The sequence below is a fragment of the Eptatretus burgeri genome, chromosome 4 (assembly GCF_056783735.1).
Source record: "Eptatretus burgeri isolate ZD-2024b chromosome 4, Ebu_testis_v1, whole genome shotgun sequence".
In the NCBI taxonomy this organism is placed as follows: Eukaryota; Metazoa; Chordata; class Myxini; order Myxiniformes; family Myxinidae; genus Eptatretus; species Eptatretus burgeri.
Window position 1 is genome coordinate 38,580,855 of NC_140964.1, and position 14,961 is coordinate 38,595,815.

General features: G+C 42.2%; 1 protein-coding gene across 4 annotated transcripts in view; it reads left to right on the forward strand.

Moving 5' to 3' along the window:
- Positions 1 to 14,961, forward strand: part of LOC147027841 (rho guanine nucleotide exchange factor 18-like) — a 242,726-nt gene that overhangs the window by 40,742 nt on the left and 187,023 nt on the right. For all 4 annotated transcript variants that reach the window (XM_085877505.1, XM_085877507.1, XM_085877509.1 and 1 more), the window contains one exon: positions 10,626 to 10,767. In XM_085877505.1, the coding sequence (XP_085733631.1) occupies positions 10,626 to 10,767 (142 nt within the window). The remainder of the gene's footprint in view (positions 1 to 10,625; positions 10,768 to 14,961) is intronic.

A 14,961-nucleotide genomic window follows, 5' to 3' on the forward strand; every position in this document is an offset into this window, starting at 1 on the left:
CAGGATGCTCCTTCAACCAGCTGCCAAGAGACCATTCCTGCTGGTGAAGAAAGTGACAGTACAGTGTCAAGTGAAGAGGGGGACGATTCTGCCACTCCTCAAGTGTGACTTGTCCACCGCAATCAACTCCGTTCCTCCAGCCTCGGGGTAAGTCTCCACGACTCGAGGAGTGTGTTTTGTTTATTTGTGTTTATGTCCAAAAAATTCCGAGCCAAAAACACATCCCCCCTTTAACACATTGGTTTCTATGGGAAAATATGTTTTGTTTAACACAGTTTCGCTTATCATAAGGTTTTCCAGAAACGCAACCCTTGCGAAAAGCGAGGCCTTACTGTATATGTATATATATATATATATATATATATATATATATATATATATATATATATATGTATATATATATATATATGTATATATATATATATATATATATATATATGTATATATATATATATATGTATATATATATATATATATATATATATATATATATGTATATATGTGTATATGTATATATATATATATATATATATATATGTATATATGTATATGTATATATATATATATATATATATATATATATATATATATATATATATATATATATATATATATATATATATATATATATATATATATATATATTGAAGTTTTTGTTTGTTGTGTCGCCAAAATAGGTGATCCTTATTGTCAGCAATTCTGTCTGTTTGTTTGGATGTTTGTTCGTTTGTCATCAGCATAATTGGCAGTAAACGTGGGCGGATTTTGACCAAACTCGGGTGGTAGGTACATCTTATGACCTAGTGCTTTGGAAATTGTGATGGTTGCTTGGGACGCTTTGGTTCCCTTGCAACAACCGAAAAACCTTCAAAATCGGTACCGTTCACGCAAAATCAATTCCGAAAGCCATTATCCCACGTAGTGTTATGAAATTTGGCATGCCTCATCTACAGGTGATGCTCTATCAAATATATTCCGGTTTTTGTGATATATGGAATACTTTACCCGTAGCGCCCCCTACAATTAGGGTATGCGCGAAAATTGAAGGCCCCTAGCGACCAGGTGAGTGCATCGATATGAATCAAACTTTGCAGGCTCATGGTACTCAATGAGTACTACAACTTTTCCTCAGGACATATTGAGCGATTTCGCTTAGGTCAGGGGTCAAAGGTCAATTTGTGCAAAAATCGATAATATGCGAGAGCTGGAGGTGCCTTCGCGCCAAATGCTACTCCTCCGAGGGTTATGGTCGAATGGTCATGAAAATTCACACTAATCGTCTGGAATATATTGTGTACAAACAATCGAGCCGGATTTTCGATTTAGATCTTTGTTCACCCACAGCACCCCCTCGGACTTTGGGGATTTCCGATTTCAAACCGGATTTTCGGTACTTTTCATTCAAATGGATACCGAGTAGTTCTCAGTCGATGGAACTGGTTGAGATTTGATATGCATAATCTTAAGGTGATTCCCTTTCCGCTATATGACATCCATTTTGCTCTATATCTTATAGTTTCCATGCTCGGCGACCCATCGCCGCCTACCGGCTTGTTTGTTTGTTTGTTTGTCTGCACGCGCTAATCTCCTGAACGGTGAAAGATAGGAGGAAACCTCTGAAACATAAAATGTTGGGACAGGTCCCGGGAAGGTTATAGGCAAGGTGGTGAGGCCCCTTGGCTGGGGGGGGGGGTGTTTCCCCCTCACCAACACCCTTAGGCTATGACTGCCGTGGCCCAATAGGGAACTGGTACTGGGCTCATGTCAGACCGATGTACAGGAGATTGAATTCATTCAAAAAGAACCCGGGCAACGTCGGGTGCATTCACCTAGTATGTATGTATGTATATATATATATATATATATATATATATATATATATATATATATATATATATATATATATATATATATATATATATATATATATATATATATATATATATACTGACCTGCCTGACCTGACCCTGACATATGTACATATAAACTGTATATTCTCGCAAATACAATCAGTCGTTTTGCTGACGGAAATATTCAGTGGGAGGAGGATAGAGAAGGGAGAGATGAGAGAGGGAGGGAAGGGGAGGAAAGGGGAGGGAGGGAAGGGGAGGAGGAGGTGAGGGAGGGAAGGGGAGGAGGAGGAGGAGGGAGGGGAGGTGAGGAGGGGGTGAAGGAGGGGAGGGAGAGAGGAGGAGAAGCTGAAGGGGGAGGAGAAAGGAGGGAGGGGGAGGAAAGGGATGGATGGAAGAAGTGGAGGGAGAGAGGTGAGAGAAGGGAAGGAAGAAGAGGGAAGATGTGGAGGGAGGGGAGGGGTAGGAAGGAGAGAGGAGGGTGAAAGAAGAGGGGGAGAAAGGAGGTTGGGATGGGAGGGAGAGAGGAGAGAGGGAGTGATAGAGGAGAGGGGGAGGGAGAGAGGAAAGAGGGAGGGAGAGAGGAGAGGGGGAGGGAGAGAGGAAAGAGGGAGGGGAGAGGAAAGAGGGAGGGAGAGAGAAGAGGGAAGGGAGGAAAAGAGGAGAGGGGAGAGTGAGCGAGAGAGGAGAGAAGGAGGAGAGAGGGAAGGGGGGGGGAGAGGAAGTGGAGAGAGCGAGAGAGATATATAAGAAAGGGGGAGGGGAAGGAGGAGGGAGGAATGTGAGAGCTTGGAAGAGGGGTGAAGAGCAAGGAAGGTGGTGGTGAGGGGAGCGACGCCTCACCAAATGTCGCTATACACTCTGGGAAGGGGGTTGGGAGTAAGGAGGATGTGGGAGAGAGGAGGGAATGAGGAGGAGTGGGGGAGTTTAAGGGGGGAGCAAGGAAGGGGGGAAGAAGGGCGAGAGCAAGGAAGAGAGCGAGAACGAGGGGGCTGGGGGGGAGAGCGGCGCCATTTAAATGGAACTTCAAAAACATTGTTTTAATGGAACTTCAAAATCCCATTGATTTTTAAAATGTATTAAAAGGGAAATGCATTGCTGACAAAAAAAATTGAGTGGAAATGTTTCAAAGTTGCTTTTCTCACCTTAATCTGTTGCTTCACTCACCATAATCCTCCCGTTATGTTAATCGTTTGTTCTTTCTTTCTTTTAATTCGTTCTTTAATTTAATTCATTTTGCCTTTCTAACTCCAGATATTCCCCATGGGGAAACCAGGCACGTTGCCTTCGCATCGATCCCGCTGCTCTATTATTTTTGTTGCACTGAATTAATTAATTAATTTCCATTGCACTCAATGAAACCAGCTCAATGAAGCTGGTTAATTTTGGCACATTCTGAAATATTTTGTTCACTCAATATAGTTCTCCAAACAGAAGAAAAAGTTCATTTAATGCTTTGGCAATTTCACATTTTCTTATGTATATGAGCATTGCTTAGGCCTAAGTCACATTTGCTCTACTGTGAGGATACAGCAGCCGTACACCCTCTGAATTGACAGAAACGTGCGGCGGCAGCAGAGTTTCTGCGGTGGCCTCAGGGTGGCCCTACGCCATTTGGCTATCTTTTACAGGCCGTAGGGGTCGCCGTGGAATTATAGCGCAGAGTTATAACTTTTTTCATTTCTACGTTCGCCGTAGCAATTCGACAAGCCGAAACAAAAGAACTGGTAATAAAAAAAAGAAAGAAAAAAGAACCCACTCGTTACCGTCCATCTGGCCGCACGTTCGCCTTCGGGCCCCCCTGTGGTCCCCCTGCGGTCACCTTGCGGTCACCTTGAGGCTACCCTGCGTCTGCCTTGAAAATTCTATGGCCGCCGCAGGAACGCCCTAAGGTCACCGTGCGACATCAAATCAAAGACCGTATGGCACCCCCACGTTTTCGGTCTCCACAATTTATAAATACGCCGTGCGGCTCCCCGAAAAATAAAAACATATGTGACTGCTACATTGTGTGACCGTGGAAATACTGCGGCGCCCTATAATTGCTAGTGGCCGTAGATTTTGTGGAGCCCACGGCCGCCGTGGCAAATGTGACTTCGGCCTTACTAGCATTTTTCATAGCATTGCTTACTTAAAGCAAATATGTACAATGGCTATGGAAAGTCCTCACTCCCTTTCAAATTTTTCACCTTTTGTTGCCTTATCGCCTGGAATTTAATTGCATCAAACCAGATTTTTTTTCCACTTTTATTTACACACCGTAACCCACAACTTCCAAAAACAAATTCCACAAATTTCAGAAAATTTATTGAAAATACAAAAGTAGAATATCTTGTTCGGATAAGTGTCCACCCTCCTGAGTTAATACTTGGTTGAAGCACCTTTGACAGCAATTACAGCTGTGAGTCTGTTGGGATAGGTCTCCACTATTTGCACACCTTGATTAGGCAATATTTTCCAATTCTTCTGCACAAAACTGTTCAAGCTCAGTCAAGTTGTGTGTGGAGCATTGATGGACAGCAATCCTCAAGTCGTGCCACAGATTTTTAATTGGATTTAGGTCGGAGCTCTGACTGGGCTACTCAAGGACATTTATCTTTTTGTTCCTCAGCCACTCCAGTGTATCTCTGGCTGTGTACTTCGGGTCATTGTCATGTAGAAAGGTGAACTTCTGTCCGAATTTCAGCTTTGTTTCAGAGGCTAGCAGGTTTTACTCGAGGATTTTTTCTGAATTGTGCTCCATCCATTTTCCCTTCTATCCTGGCAAAGTGCCCCAGTCCTTGCTGATGAGAAACATGCCCATAACATGATGCTGACACCATCATGCTTCACAATAAGGATGGTGTTCTTTGGGTGATGTGCAGTGTTGAGGTTTACGCCAAATATAACACTTTTGCATTTCGGCCATAAAGTTCCATCTTGGTTCCATCAGCCCACAAAATCTTTGCCACATGGCTTCAGAATCTCTGGAGTGTTTTTTTGCATACCTGAAACAGTGGGCTTTTCTGAGGAATGGCTTCCTTTGTGCCACCGTACCATACAGGCCAGACTTGTGGAGTGCTTGGGATATTGTTGTCATGCACACAGTGACCAGTTTTTGCCAGAACAGCATGTAGCTCTTTCAAAGTTTCCATTGACCTCTTGTTGGGCTCTCTCATCAGTATCCTCCTTGCTTGATCATCCAGTTTGGAGGGGCGGCCTGATCTAGGTGTGGTCTTGGTGGTACCATACGCCTTCCACTTCTTAATGATTGTCTTGACTGTGCTCCTAGGGATATCCAAGGCATTTTGAATGTTTTTATACCCACCCCCTGATCTGTGCCTTTCCACAACTTTATCCCAGTGGTCTTTTGAAAGCTCCTTGGTCCCCATGGTTGAGTCTTTGCTCTGAATTGTACCACCCAGCAGAAGAACCTTACAGGAACAGCTGATTTTAATCTGAAATAATGAGAATCACTACAATTTAACACAGGTGGAGGCCAATTAAGTTGGTGTGTGATTTTGAAGGTGATTGGCTACATCTGAGCTAATTTACAATTGCTATTACACTTATCCATGCATGATATTCTAGTTTTGTATTTTAAATACATTTTCTGAAATCTGTCGAATTTGTTTTTCCCTTGAAAGTTGTGAGTTACGATGTGTAAATAAAGGTGGAAAAAGTCTGATTTAATGCAATTTAATCCCAAGCTATATAGCAACAAAAGGTGAAAATTTTGAAATGGAGTGTAGACTTTCTATAGGCACTGTACATCGGCTGAGTTACGAGACTCGTTATTTCCTTAAATTATAAGATTTCACTCCAGATTCCGACACTTATTTAGTCCGGACGATATGTGATTCCCAAAGCCGAAATAATTTTTCGATGATGTACTTTAATTAGTCCGTGAGAGTAGATTCTGGAAAATGGTGTCATATAATGCATAAAATCGCTCCAAGTTCCTAATTTGAAAACTATAGCACTGACAGCAGCGATGTTTCCAGCGATTCATAGCCATGATGAACAGGCATTCGATAATATGAGTGAGGAAAGTGAAAAAATACTATTGTCAAGAAATTGTTCCGGCCTATTCCAAGTCGAGGCACGGCTGAGCAGGCCAAAAAACATGGTGGCTTCAGACCCCAGCGAGATAACGCAGGATACGCCTTCAGACCCCACAGAGCAAGGTGGTTGAGGATGTTCCTGATAAAGGATTTAATTAAATAAGGACTTTAATAATCTTCAAAAGAGGTGTTTTAATTAACCCAAACACCCAATTTTCACTCCTGCACTTCCGTGGAGTTCCTTTAGTATACATACAAAGTTTCAGGCTGATAGGTTTCATGGTTTTGGAGTTATGGAGGAGACACACATTGACACACACACACACACACACACACACACACACACACACACACACACACACACACACACACGCAAATGTTGAATCCGCAAATAACAGGGCTTTGTTTCAATGGAAAAGGGGGGATAGGTTCCTGGCGGTTCATGATCCATCTGAGAAAATCAAAAATCCCGTGAAAATCTATGAAAAACCATGGATACGCCTGCAAAAGCCATGAAAACGTGAAGAAAACCGTGAAACCGTGAATATGCCCACAAAAAACTGTGAAACCGCGAAAATACCTGCGAGACAACACAAAAATGCCCTCAAAAAACACAAAAATGCGAGAAAAAATTAATTAACTGCAAATATGCGAAGCACAGGACCATAAATGTAGAAGCAGGTCGCATTTTATCAACCATGAATCTGCGTGTCTGTAAATATAAATATAATCATTCAACCATGAATATCTCACCCTTCTCGCTCTCTTTCTCTGACCCCTCCCATTTTATCAAACACAAATATATAAATATATATCATTCAAAATAGTTGGTATATTGGAAGTGGTGATGTAAACTGATTATTATTATTATTATTAATAATAATAATAATAATACTGTTGTTCGTACTTTAAAAAATAGTGGTGAAATGTTTTCTTATTACCTCTTCCTTAAAGTAAAAAAACTATCAAGGGAAGAGGCAAATGCTCATGGCCGATGTTATGCCATGCGTTTACAATGACGGTACGAGAAGGTCGAACCGGAATTCCTGTCTTGATTAAAGGAATTATGAAGCGCCAAGCTAGTCTCCGAGCTTGTTTTGCTTTGTGTTTGATTCATTGTACTGATGCTTTTTCTGGCCTGATCTTCAACATAAACTTTGTGTTCCTGTCGTCGGTTGGAGCCATGGTTCATTTTCTAGCGGAGTGTTGTTTAAACGGTGGGGGAAAAAAAAAATCAAAAATCAAAACACTTGTGTGAAATAAAGTAACCACTGAAACAACTCCATTGTGACCGTAAACAATAATTATTTCACACGGAATAAAATATATCAAGGAAAGGAGTCGTCATGAAAGCAACATTCAGATTGCTAACTTTTACTAAGTGAAAATGAAGTTTGTCTAAAAGGCATTCGTTTAAACTTTTTATGATTAACTGTAAACTCATTTTTTGGGAATTAATGTAAAACGATGATTTATCACAAGGACGCTCGCCATTCATTGCACTTTTGACCTGATTTTAGTTTGACATCTCAGTTGGTGTGTATAACACAAACAGACTTTTAATACCATCATGAGGATACAACATGCTAAGGTATTTCAACATACTGATGATGAGAGATTGAGATGTATAGTAATTTACTCTTTGTGGTTTTATTTCTTGGCAAGTGTTATGCTGGGTGCTTTGCTATTGTCTTCTCAGCTGTCAGTCAGGGCTAGAAGTTGAAATTTGTTCAGGGTGCCAGCGATCGCTCGCCTACTTTTCATGAAAGGCACACCGTGGGATCTTTAACATCCACCAGCTAATACTGGTAGACGAGATTCCCGGTGTAACATCTATCTGAAGGACATCACACACATTCATGCCTCGCCGCATGCGAAACATCAGGATAACACGGCCTAGATTTAAACACAGGCTTGGCAGCTCTGAGGCGAGTCATACTGATATACATCTAAGGTAGCTAACCAGCTCCAACAAACGGATACCCTTCATCTAATTTCAACCATCGAGATATCAAGCTTGCCATATCTACAGTACACGAGCCTTTGATGCAAGGTTGTGTTGAGCAATATATATATCTTGATCTTTGCACTCTAAGTCCAGAGTTCCACTACTTTGGTCGTTAATATGTGGGCTGGTAAGAAAGGCAATGCCAGCACCTTCCCAAAACCCGGCACTTTGTGGTGCACCATCCCTGGAGTATGTGTCATAAGTGTTTCTATCTATGGATTGTATTCACAAGGGCGGTCTCTCGACCTGTTTGTTCAATCATCTATGCAAATGAATACTAACTTGGCCCTTGAACCCTCATGATAAGTGTGAGGTTTGTAAAACGCTTTGTAGTCTTCCTTCTGTTTCGTTTCTCTTGTTCCTTTTTCCTCCCTTTACTCATATCCAAATTTCCACTTCTTATTTATCCATCTTTGTTTATTCACAAATGAAAGGTTTTCTGATTTGCTATTCTTGCTGTTATGGAGTCGCGAAGCATTATGCTGAGTCAAGATTTAAATTGGACTTGTATTACAGCCATTTTGCCTTTCTCATTAAAAACGTCTATTGTAAAGAAAAAAAAAATCTCCAAAACTTTACCTCCATCCTTTAAAGTCTTTACCTCTATCCCTGTTACTATTTCCACTGCTTCTTTTGGGTGGTTGTCTATGATGCTTCCTGTGTCGTTGACCCCTCTTTTTTGATCTTTGTTACTCAACCTTGAAAATCCCCTTATAAATCTATGGAGGTCTATCCTCTTGACAGAGCAAAGAGGCGTTTACGACAACTTGAGAAACGTTTCAAGGCTTGAACCAATCCTGAGCAGATCACCATTCTGTCATGGGATACTCGACTGAAAATGGCAGGAACTCATCATTTGTTCAGGGTTCAAGCGATAACTTGCCTCCATTCTGTGAAAGGCACCGTGTGATATGTAACGTCGTCCAATGACCAGTGCTGGCAGATGGAACCACTGGTGTAATGGCCTTCTGACAGTGCAGCTTAAGGTTGCATGCAACACATCAGGTGACAGTTTATAGCTGGGTCAAAATTCAAACCCAGGTTAGACTGCTCAGACTCATGTGCCGATCTCTCGACTTTCCTGCCAGCCCATTATTATTAAAAAAAAAAAATTAAAAGTTAACAATATTTGTGGTTGCAGACCTTTAGAATCTCACACCCAATGACAACAAGACTGCCACACTGTTAACATTCCCATTAACAAGTTCCATAATTCCATAAAGGTCTGATCACATTTGGCTCCTTGGAGCTGTGGATTCAGGTCATAGTTTTGCATAGGTGGAATCCAGATCCAGGCACAGGAGGCAATGATTTACAGGATCATATATCATGTGAATGACAGAAGCCTTTGGGTGTGCAAAACCACCATGCTTGAGGAATAGGAAGAACCTCAAGGGAATGGGATGACCTTTAAACCTTTGAAGAGACAAGTCTTCTTCGACTTTGGTGTCAGCTGGGAAGTGTGCGATGTATTTGTTGTGGTATTTTACAGATACTAGTGCGTGCCCGTATGTGAGTGGCCGTACGTGCGTGGCCGTACGTGCAAAAAAAAAACCAAAACTTTCAAACCGCGTGCCAGAAACAACAACCACACAGACCGTTCCTTTGCTCTTGCGTGCCCGTATGTGCGTGGTCGTGCGTGCAAAATAAAAAAAACCCCAAAAAAACTATCAAACAAACACACAGGCCATTCCTTCGCTCTCATAAGCAACGACTGGATTGGGGCATTGTGTCTATCTATAAATGCGCATAAGAAATCGATAAATTATTAGAATACAGTAAATCATCACTATCTGGAAGTCCGTACGTTGTAACCCGTAATGGGGAACGCGCTCTTACTTGGCCATAACTTGGGAACCACTTGTCCGATTAATTTCAAACCTTGAAAAGGCAAACAAACAGAGATTTCTGGAATTATAGATAGAAGATAGATACTGTGGGTTTAAAACGCCAAGCAACATGTCCTGTCATTGGAAACTGAGGATCTCTTCCCCATCGGCCATGCCTACGCAGCAACGTGTCCTGTCATTGGTTTGGTAAATAAATGGCCATAACTTGGGAACCACTTGTCCGATTAATATCAAACCTTGAAAAGGCACATACTCAGGTCCCCAGCAATACACCTGGCGGTTTTCAATTAGATCGGACTAGTGGTTGTTGAGAAACAGCGGTCACAGACACACAGACACACAGAGATTGCTGGAATTGTATATAGATGATAGTTGCCATCAGTATTTGTTTTTGCAACAATGGGTGTGGGAAAGCATTATGAGTACTTGTTTTTAACTACTTATCGTCTCAATAATATGATGTACCCCATGTTTTGACTGACATCTAAGTATACATGACTTGAATTGCATCAACAGAGCGGCGACGCATGTTCACCAATCTGGTAGACTTGTTGACCCCCAAACCAGTTGGAGGCTGAACTCATTCCCCTCCCTTCATTCTCCTTGCCCCCAGCCTACCTTCCAATTAATTCACTCCCACTTCTTCCTCATCCTTCCTCTCGTCTTTTTTTTCAATTTGAATTGCAGATGGCTTATAATTGCATCTGCTTGTCACGACCTGCAATGGAAATAATATTTATCATTTGTGGGTGTAAAATGACATCAACAATGTTACATGACGTACCCGTCGAGAAGGTGCAGTGTTGAATGCCGTGTAAATTTGGGGGCTCGTTTTTCACGATTCTTGTGATTGACTGTCCGTGCGATGTTCTAGGGCGAGGTTCTCGTTACTGTGACGCTGCGAGAAGGCTGCCTGCCCGCCGAGGACCTGTTTTTCGTGCTCCAAGGCTCAGAGCAACGTCATGTGCTGACAGCAGAGAGGTGTGGAGAACATTGTGCCTTCACAGTTGTACCTGGTGAGTAGTGCTCTGTTCCAGTGAAAATACAACAACAGAACACTTTTTACACTCGACCAAACAGCTTTATCAGTACTTTCTTGGAGTTGCAGCCGCAGGTGCATTTCGCTGATATGGTGAGCTACTGCATTGTGTAGGTGAATATTCTGCCTCTGTAGGACTGTCCCAGCAGTTTGTAATCTGATTTGATTTGCTGTGACAGCAAATCCGACATGAAACAAGCACAACAGTACCTAGATACTTTGCTACCCCTTTCTGTTGCACGAGGACATTGTGTGGGAAATCCAAGTTGTGTAATTTTTGGTTGTATTTTAATTAAACGAGCATTCACTTCTGATATGTCTTAGGCTCGTTTTACTGTTAGGCAAAGCAATCAAATTCTCAATAGATGTCAAACTCGAAGTACTTAAGAGACTCCGCAGCCACAATTGGCTCTCTCGTCTGATTATGGAATAAATCACTGGCTTCTTTAAACGGAACCTCTCTGGATAACTCAACGCGTCCTTGATACACCAGCGATGATTTTCGATATCTGAAATTTCAATTGTGGTTTTAATTTGGATGTCAGGAAAACAAGTTAATCTGGCCAAGGCCAGGAACCTCATGAAGACATTATAAAGGCTTTGATGAAGTAAATCTGCAAAGCGCAATTAGGATCTCTCATTCATCGATGGTCTTCTGATCGTTGTGGGATCCGCTCACAGCCGGACATGACGCTCGTCCACCTCCAGCACCGTGTGGTCCTGTCTCCATGCACAGAGTAAGTTGGTTTGAGTGACATTGATCGAAAGAGCACTTCAAACTTGTGTTGCTTTTTTTTCTTTTTTCCTACTCATCAACATCATTTCATATGCACCATGTGGCTGCTGGTTGCACCATTGTGAGGAGCGCACCTGTGGCACTGAAACAGAGCAGGAATTTGGAATTTTTTCAGGTTGTTGGCGAAAGCTTGCCTCCGCTTCACAAAGGATACCGAGTTGATCTTAACATCCACCGACTAATGCTGGCAGACGGGACACCCAGTTGAACGTCCATCCGAGGGACGGGCACACACAGTGATGGATCCCCTTGCCGATGAAACACCGGCGTGACAGTTGAGAGCTGGGCCGAGGTACAAGCCCAGGCTCAACAGCTCAGAGGAGAGTGTGCGTACCTCTAGGCCATCCTGCCAGGCCTTTTTCTACTCGTACAAGGACATAGGAATGAACCACTTTCGCACGGAGTTCAAATGAACACAACACAGAAATATCAAAAGGAAGAGGAATTCAAAAAGCATTCTTGAATTAAATAAAAAAACAATTCTGAAAACAGCACTGCTTTATAAGTTCTGACTCATTGGAATACAGCATACCAAACCGCCAACATCCTTTCATAATGCATTGGACTTGGCACGAATGTGAGAAAACAACTTTGAAGTTTTCCTCTTGTGCACCTTTGGATTGAACACAGTGGGTTTTGAGTAAGCACGTTATATTGAGTGCAGAGTATGAACACCGTACAGTGTGTGCACAGTTTGGTTGAGTGTGTACACAAACTGGATTGCAGAGGTGGTTGCATACTCCCCCACATGGCTTCACTCAGACTTATTGTTGGCAGGGATTGCAACATATGGTGCCACACCTATGCAGGCATTTGTTCTGCCACATATGATCACCTTCCATTGTCATTTTGCTGTTGTACTGCAATCTCTCATTACCATTTATATAAGCATTCCAAAAGATGTAGTTTAAACATCACATGACTTTTGTTCAATTTGTTTCTTATGATGGTGCTTCAGCATTCTCTGTGCTGCAGCACATGGTATTCAGGCTCTGCTTAATTCCACTGAGAATTGGAGACTCTTGCACAATGCGAAGGAATTGCGAAAGGAAATAGTGTACCTGGAGACTTCTTAATTTAGCAACATCATTGTTTGGGCTTCACTGGCATTGTTGTGGCTTTTGGTCAACCGTTGCAAGAAGACAATCGCCTGGCTATACTATTGCGAACAGAAACCACGGCGTGGCCGTACGTGTTGGTCTTGCCAGGCCATTTTTGCCCTCAACTGCAGTCTAAGGGTGGGAGAGCTGGATAGACGCGTGTTTACACCCAGGGGAAGGACTTCGTTAAAGGGCAAGTTGTAAGAAGGGAGAGAGAGAGAGAGAGAGAGAGAGAGAGGGAGAGAGAGAGAGAGGGAGAGAGAGAGAGAGGGAGAGAGAGAGAGAGAGAGAGAGAGAGAGAGAGAGAGAGAGAGAGAGAGAGAGAGAGAGAGAGAGAGAGAGAGAGAGAGAGAGAGAGAGAGAGAGAGAGAGAGAGAGAGAGAGAACGAGAGAGAGAGAACGAGAGAGAGAGAACGAGAGAGAGAGAACGAGAGAGAGAGAACGAGAGAGAGAGAGAACGAGAGAGAGAGAACGAGAGAGAGAGAACGAGAGAGAACCCACACCCTGATATTTAGGCGTTGTTTGAATTTGCACAACAGTGCCCACATGACATCGTATTTATGGCTTCTACACTAGTAGGGGTACCCACCCATTCTGCCAGCCCTTTGCCCGGTGCTGTTCTCATCCTGTTGATCTTTTGAAGAAATCAAATTTTGTTTTTTCCTATTTTTTGGTGGGGGCCTAAAATACTTCCCTACACCCACTAAGGAATGGGGTTGGGGATTATTTAATATTAAACTTTCACAAAGCTACAAAGGCTTAGGCAATATAGAGAGATTATGAAAAAAAATCCAAGTAAATCCAACTTCTCTTTTCAAAAGTTAAAACTTTTCTTTCCCTTAAACATTCCCCGGCACTCACCGATGGACCTCTGCAAGTTTGACGAAGATCTGTTTGACAATCTCTGAGAAAAATGGTGACACACAGACACAGACGACAAGCATCTCTCTGGTCGTATAGATTTGGAAACATCAATATTTATCGCTGAACCCATAGTAATGTATCACAAGTATCAAATAATTCCTGCTTCTTCCTTCATAAACATCACGTTATGTTTTATCACCATTATTATTTCAGCTGCTGCTTTGTGCAGCCAAATTTCCAGGCACACGCCATCATTTTGCATTGTCCGTTCACCTGGATTATGCAGCCTTCCTCATGTGACCAGCATCATTGGGATTGCAAGAGGCCGACTCAATAACTTGCCATTTTAATAAACCGCTGTTGTTTATATTATTTGTTAATATATTTTGTACCAGTCATTTTTTGGGAATATTTGTGAGCTGCGTATCGTTCACGAATGAGCAAATTTGAGAATTCATTCTCTAATGTTTTTTTTTTTCTCTTCTCATATTTATTTCTGCACAAACATCTTGAAAAAACAAAAATCAAAGAAAATGTAATCTCATATTCTTTCTGTCATTTGTTTGGTTATAATGTCATATTTACTCTGCTTAAGCCGCTGTCACACCTTGACATTTTAGCCAGCGTATGGCAACGTATCAAAATGTATGTAAAACGCTGGCGTACGCTGAACTATGTTTTTTTTTCAGTTTTGTGCGTATTCATAACGAGTTGGACATATGCATAACGTATTAGTAACGTACACAGAACGTTTCGATAACATATAGATAACTTGTACCAACGAATGCTTAGTGTGTTGTCGGCGTTCACAACCTATGCCCAACGATAGTCTAACTTATGCATAGCGCGGCAGCGTATCGCCGACGATCACGTGGTGTAGCCTGTTAAAAGGCTGCAGCTTGATGATTCAAATCATAACCGCACTCGACATCAAAGTGTCAGGCCGCTGTCACACCTTGACGTTTTAGCCAGTGTAAGCCGACGTATGAAAAATTTGCTGAATATGCTGGCACATGTCGACTACGTTGTGGATAAGTTTTGTATACGTTAAGAGCACGCTGAAGCACGCTGGCATACGTCGTAGTACGCCGAGTACGTCGACAAATTTTAAGCATGCTGAAAATTTTTCGACGTATGCCAGTGTATGACGCACACGTTCTGCATACGCTGGCCATAAGTTGTAGGCACGTTATACGATCGTTGACACACGTCCACACACGTTACTTGTAAGTTACTCATAAGTCGAAACACGTCGAGGTAATGTTTAGCGTACCCGAAACTTATTTCTAACCGATGAGTAACGTGCTTTGAACCTATGTGTAACGTATCTCCAACGCATACGGACGTATGTAGACGTATTTGACGTCTTCCGGATGACCACAAAACTTACTGAACGTGTTACTAACTTACA